Raw genomic sequence first — 6,974 nt, forward strand, 5'->3', positions numbered from 1 at the left:
TCAGTAGATAGACTTCTGATTTTTTTTAAAATCATAACTTTTATAAGGCAAATGGCTTGAATGATTTTGTGTAAACAGTTTCCTGCAATTAGGATCAAAGCTTTTTTGGGGGATGAGGGGTAATGGTATATATTGTGGGATAATTTTTAAATAAATTTGATTCTTGTTTCCTTTTTACAATTTTTTAAAAAAATGGCATTCTTTGTTCAGTGATAAACAAATTATTACTCAAAATTTATGTGGCAACCTAGTAGTTGATATAATTTGGTATCTCATTACGTTTTTGTAGACTAAGCATGTTCTGGTAAAGACTTAAGATTTAATTATTTTCAACTTGAAAAATAAATCTTGCATGTATTCTCATTAACATTTTTAAAATACTATTCCAGCTGCGTTGGGGTAGAGGAGCACCATGCCGTTGACATTGATCTATACCATTGTCCCAACTGTGCAATTCTCCATGGGCCTTCTCTAAGTAAGTATGGGTTATTCAAATTTTACTGTACAATTGAAAAAGACCGTTCAGAAGAACATTTAAGATGAGTTTGATTATTTAGAAGGTACTGGTTCTACATGACTAACTCTGAGCTGATAAAACCCCACAAAACAAAACAAACTGTCCAAAAAGGTTCCTTAATCTGGAGATGCAGATAGAATAAAATAAAACCCGCTGCTATAGATTAGAGAAATCAAAGTGCACAGAGCTAGAAGAAAACAATCTGGACTTGACAGAGAGAATGAAAATCAGAGAATCATTTGGGTTTTTTTAAAATAAAAAAAAGGAAAATCCAAAAGACGGCTTAAGGTTCCTATATTTTAATCATCAAAATTCTAACACCTAGAAAGGCAACTTTTAAGAACATGCAGGAGTTAGCTGTCTTACCTTTCTTGATGATTGTAGGCTATATGCCACAACAGTCCAGTGAAATCTGAGAATATGAACTTCCTGTGGGTTTTCTTCTGTTTCGTTTTTTTTTTTTCCTCCTATTTATGTCCTTGAGAGTTACACAATTCTGAATTTCAGGTTTCTGATTTGTAAACAAGTTTCCACCAAATTCCTCATGCAATTTTATGAGTTGCCAAAAGAGACTCTGAAACAGAGCAGCAACAGAGACCTCTTCTTTGCTTCTCCTTTCAGTAAATAAATTTGCTGTAGAGATCTGCAGTAGAAAGAAGGTAACACTGCAATTCTAAAGAAAACAGGGTTTTTTTTAACTCCTGAAAGGATACTGCTTTATCCAGCTCCCTAGATTTTTCCCCATGACTTCTGTTCTCAAAAGGAAACAATGTAAAAATTATATGCATTATGCGTCTTTAACCTCCAAGCACTAAGTCGTGGTCATTTGTGTTTTCTAATGTTTTTCGCTTGAAGACCACATAATGATTCACAGTCAGCAGTGACTTAAGATCTAGAGTATTTTCAAAGTTGAATTTACTTTACTATATAGAAATAAGTTTAAAACCACCTCAACCCTCACTGGTAGTCTCTTGGAGTATGAACAGTGTGATAAAGCATCACTTATTGATGTAATTAATGTATGTTGCATGCTATGTATCTTATATAGTATGTGAGTTCAGGGTTATCTACTACGTTGGAGGCTAAAAGGTAAGAATAAATGCTGTTTTATGTGCTTGTAGTTTTCAGTATTCCAGTTGTAATTTTCAGTTAAAAATCTGCATGTATTTCCTGTAAATCAGAATACAGATAACAGCCATTTCTTTCCCCACCTTTCTGCCTGGTCTTTCTGTAGAATAGTGGGACTAGGAGGAGGAACAGAAGGGGGATCATATCAGATGTTCAAAATAATAAACTAGTAAATTTGAAATGTCTTTTCTCTTCTTGATTTGGGAGAACTAGTATGCTTCACTGTGATGCCTGTGAATAACCTTTCTTGTAATGCAGAGGCTGCTAGCTCTAATGCAAGCACTGCCTCACCTGCAGCAATTTGACAGTGAGAGAAGAGTGATTTTTGTGTTGAAAGTCTTTTCAAAAAGACAAGAATCTGTGGTAAAAATTATCCTTATTACTTCATATTGCCTCAAGTAAGTAGATCATCTAGATTTAGTAGAAGCTTCAGACATGTCACTTACCAACTGAAGCAGAGGTGATATGTTGAAATATGTCTTCACCTGGAGTTTTATTAATTGCTCTCAGCTAAGTTGTCAGAATCAAATCTATGATAGTTTGTGGTTTGGGCTCTACTGACTTTAGTGTTTAGAGAGACTGTTGAAGTCTCATGACTTCAAGGGTTGCAGCAGCGCTCCAGTGTGTAAGTAAAAAAGGCATTTTTATTTACAGCTTCATAGTGTAAAATCCCTTTGTTTAAAGGAGTTTTGAAAGAGACAAAAATTCAGCTGTTTGATTTAAGAGGGCAAGTATATCTGTGATTTCAGCAGAAACTTGCTTTATATAATCCAATCTAATCAAATGACATAGTGCAAAAAATTTACTAAAAATATACAAGAAACACAGACTTCATACTACCAAATGGATGGTTACTTTCAGTATCCTACAAAATTAATTATGTAAACGTTACAATAATGAAAAGAAAGCTACGGCATTTTTAGATGTAAAGATCAAATTAATACAGGAGAACCAATCAATTTGTTCTTGTAAATCAAACAAAAAAAAATCCTCTTCTTGATTTGGAAGAGTAACAATTTTACAAGACCTTCAGTAAGCAGCCCCGTGTTTAAAATGCTAAATAATTAATCCTAAAATCCTAAATAATTAAAAAACCCAGAGCGATTAAAAAATAATACACGATGGAGTTTTCTTGGCTTATTTGGTTTAGAGTCTTCATATTCTATTTTGTTATTTTCAAAGTTTTCTCAGTGGTAAGATCTTAAGTCTGAAAATGCTCTATTTACATGAATGCTGGGAGTCAGGTCTGTCACTAGACTCTAGAACACAGCTTTAAAGAGAGCATGATGTACAGTAAATGTTAACAGGGCTGTGGTCAGGACATTCCTTTCTTAATCTGGTTTTAGCTTCTCAAATTCTGTAAATACCCTCCCACCTGTTTTTTTTTTTGACTGTGGTAGTAATGCCAGTGTTTGATCTGAGCTGAGAATATGAAATGATGTACCAGGCCTTAGAAGTGGTATTGTATGGCTTACTGTATGTGCCTCAAAATTTTTCCAGTCTTCCTATGCTAACATTTCTCTTGCCTTTTTGGTCACTGGGATCACCTAGAGGACCACTTCCAAGACTTGAGGCCTCATTGTACAGATGTATACCTCTTGATGGTCCCCATTTGAAGTCTAGCATGGGACCTCTGAGACAGCCTAGTAGTGTGAGAAGACAAGGAATAGTGTTTACCTGAAGTAGGTACAGTTACTGGCCCACTGTTTTGAGTGCGTAAGGAATGAAATTTAAAAATAGCTTTTTGCTTACTTGTCATGAAAACTTCCAGCACACTCCTTTCCTTTTCTCAACCCCCCTGCAACTGTCTGGTGTACTTTGGCGTGTGTATTTTTACTATTGTCACAGTTGTGTGTGCCTCAGTTTTCCAGAACAGCAAGGCTGAACACTAGTTCCTTCCACTAGTTTGGAATGGTTGCGAGGGGGAGGTGTTACATGTGCATTTCAACTTATGTAGTAGTTTGGGTTTTTATTTTTAATTTGAGCATGAGGATCCATTCAGTTAAATTATTTTTCTTGCAGCTGTTATTGTAATGTCTTAAGGGGTTATAAAAGCTCTAGAATTAAGAGATACATAAATGGAAAAGTTTTCAATACTGTGTTCTGTTCTTCAGTGTTCTCTTACTTACTGAAGGATGCCAAGTACTAAGAAAAGCAGAAAACCAACTTTAATTTCTAGTTTTTAAGTTTTAGAAAGACGGATTTTTAAAAGTTGGTTTTGTGCTATAAAATCTCTTAAGCAGCTGTATCATCTTACAGTTTTAATGAGCTGTTACAACAGCAGTGAATTTATGAGAAACTACTCTGTTGCAGATTAGTATTAGCCACTAATTTCTTGTATTATTATTTATGAGTGAGAAAATAGCTTTGAAAACTTAATAAACCTGGCTTCATTATTTATGAGGTTTTACTGTATTTGGATAGTTGGCTCATTAAGCAGGTGCTTCAGCACTGGTTTTCAGGTTAGCAAATAGCCATAAATGACAGTTTATTCTCTTAAATGTCTTCTAAAGGGTACATTTTGTCACTTCTGTAGGAAACGGCTTATCAGTAGGAATAATTACCTCTTATATGTAATTACAGTTAAGATGTCAGTTATTCCTATATAACCAACTGTTTTTTCTGGAGAAGCAGCGTTTTTTTTTCTTTTCAGAAGCTACTTTTTTTTATTCTTAAATCCTTAGCTTACTGTTACTGTTAGTTGTGTTTTCAGTATAGCCAGCACTTTTCTTAGATTTTGGGTGCATCGTGACTTTGGTAAACTTAAGGATGAGCTCTGTCATAAAGTTCAAATTTGTATTAATACAGTTGTTTAGCCGGGTGTTGTATTTGCATTGTAGGCTGATTTGTATATGCCTGCAAAACACCATTTGTGTTGACAAGTAACAATAGCTTTTCCCTCTTCTGTGTTTCCTCAGCAGATGCAACTACATTTCTGCTTAATATTAGTTAAATTATAGATCTGGTCTCAGTAAATCTTCTTGGGGCAGTCTTCCAGTAGTAACTATCTAATGCTGTGGAGCAGAGTGTGGCTTTTTTAGGAAAAACTGAAACACAACCTAACAACTCAAAAGTTGATTGATTTGGGGTGCAATGCTTGTGTTATATGTATTGTGCTTGCATAGTAAAGATCACATGTGCCCAGAACAGTTTATGCCCAAAACTGTTACGGAGACGTAAGCAGTGGATAAAAGAAAGGTGGTTTGGTTTTGAAAAGCATATGGTAGTGAATAGCAGTAATATTATCAGGGTGGATATGGCTATGCTCATATGGTGAGATAGCACAATGGGATCAGGTCCTGTTAATTCTGTGTTAATACATAAAATGAAGTCTATGGATCTTGAAGCGGTACAATTCTTCTGTTTATTAAAAAAAAAAAAAAAAGTCCAAGCTTTAGGGAATTAAAGTTCTATTTCTAGTTTTCTTGCTGACCTTTTAGATTTGGACAACTTTCAGGCTGCTGCTGTTTACTTGTGCTGTACTGGATATGGAGTCTTAAATCATTGTGTATAACGTGCACTGAGGTTCTCACATAGAAGCAGCTATAGAAGTATAGAGGATGACTGTCAGGTGTCCTGAAGATTTAGTTAGTTGCAGATAGGTGTCACCTGCATAAACAATAAGGTTTGTTCATCATAGTAATGTGATTGAGGCTTGTCTGGCTCACTGATGGAGTGACAGCTAATCTGAGCCATCTGATTTAACTAATTCAAAGTTTAATCCTTCTGAAACTTGCAGTGAAGAAGAGGAGGAACTGGCACAGACACGACTACACAGAGTTGGATGATGGTTCCAAACCAGTGCAGGCTGGAACGCGGACCTTTGTTAAACAGCTGCGGGCTCGCTCTTTCCCAAGGTACAGAAGCTTGGTTATACATTTCGGTGAAAAACGTAATAGAGAAATGTCGTCACTGAGTGTGTCTTAGGGCAGGCAAATAACATTTCTCTGCTTCAGAAAATGAAGGTCGAGGATGACTTCCTCCTCCTTTAGAATCCCCCCTGCTCCATCCCTGTTTCAGATGGATGCCTTTGCATTTTCATGCAGTAGCTTCCCCTGTTCAGTTCTGCACTGGGATATGTTGTCTGTCAGGACTGCTACAGGTTGATGTGGGGGGTTTGAGTTTTTGTGGTTTTGTTTGTTAGTTTTTGTGGGGGAGTGGGGGCAGTAGCAAGAGTGGTTGGTTTTAGTTTTTCTTTTTTGTGCCTGAACTGTCAGAATGTTGTCTGTCCATTCCTCTAGTTCAGGAGTAGTTCTCAGTTTCATTCCAAATAATGTAGAACATTTATACGAGCTGGTAGTCTATCCAATCTCAAAGGCTTTAGAAGGAAGTGGAGAAACATGGTCATACTTCCATCCTGAGCTCTCTGAGATTGGCTATCTCACTGAAACACAATGGCTTACAATTCATTAAAGGAGGCTGTTGTTGTTACCAAAATGCACTTTAATGCCTTCTCTGAGAATTCCTTTTCCCCATCCTCTTAAATTACTGTGTTCAGTCATATAGAAAGACTATGAGTTCCCAGGTTATGCATGACAGTAAACATTTCCTTGCTGGTTTAGGTCATTTTCTTGTCTTCTAGTTAAATGTTTAATATAATAGTACTGGGTCCACTTCTTTTGGATTCAAATGTAGCCATTCCCATCTGTCCTCTCCCAGACTGTGACATGTTTTTTTTTCCAGTAGTGCTTGGAGGATGCTTTTCTGCTTATTTTCCATTCTTTCTTTCCATCAGTGCTGATGAAGTCATTTTGAAAATGCATGGAAGCCAGTTGACACAAAGATACTTGGAGAAACATGGGTTTGATGTTCCCATTATGGTTGCTAAATTAGATGGTCTGGGGCTCAGACTTCCTCCTCCAACTTTCTCTGTTTTAGATGTGGAACGCTATGTAGGTAAGAGTCACTCCGGAGTACTTACAAATGATCCTGTCTATAAATACTTGCATGATTTTAAGAGCTTCTGGGGTGCTAAATATATGTTCTAAATTGAATTACTTCTAACCAGAAGACTAGCAGAGAGTAAAATTAAAGCTATGGGTTTTGGTGGTTTGGGTTTTTGTTTGTTTGGTGTTTTTTTTTTTTTTGTTTGGGTTTTTGCATGTGTGTGTGGGGTAGATATGATAGGAGTACAGCCTTACTTTTCAACTGTCAAATAGGGTAATGTTGGTGCAAATTAAACGTGCATTGCTGGAGTTTTTTTCTGCTACCAGTGAAGTGTAATGACTTTTAAGATTGTTCTCTTTGAGAGAATTGAATGAATCGGTCTTATGATCAATAAAGTTTAATCACTGGTTAGGATATTGCAAAACTTAACGTTTTAGGCTCA

At 36.2% G+C, this 6,974-nt stretch overlaps 1 protein-coding gene across 1 annotated transcript in view; it reads left to right on the top strand.

The window, feature by feature from the left end:
• Window positions 1-384: 384 nt before the first annotated feature.
• KDM7A (lysine demethylase 7A) overlaps window positions 385-6,974 on the top strand; it is a gene marked incomplete at its 5' end in the record, with an annotated part of 40,256 nt that continues 33,666 nt past the window's right edge. Inside the window, 3 exons of the mRNA XM_009649233.2 lie at window positions 385-475; window positions 5,385-5,502; window positions 6,381-6,541. Of these exons, the coding sequence (XP_009647528.1) occupies window positions 385-475; window positions 5,385-5,502; window positions 6,381-6,541 (370 nt within the window). The remainder of the gene's footprint in view (window positions 476-5,384; window positions 5,503-6,380; window positions 6,542-6,974) is intronic.

Source organism: Egretta garzetta, unplaced genomic scaffold (assembly GCF_000687185.1).
Source record: "Egretta garzetta isolate BGI_Z169 unplaced genomic scaffold, ASM68718v1 scaffold321, whole genome shotgun sequence".
Lineage (NCBI taxonomy): Eukaryota > Metazoa > Chordata > Aves > Pelecaniformes > Ardeidae > Egretta > Egretta garzetta.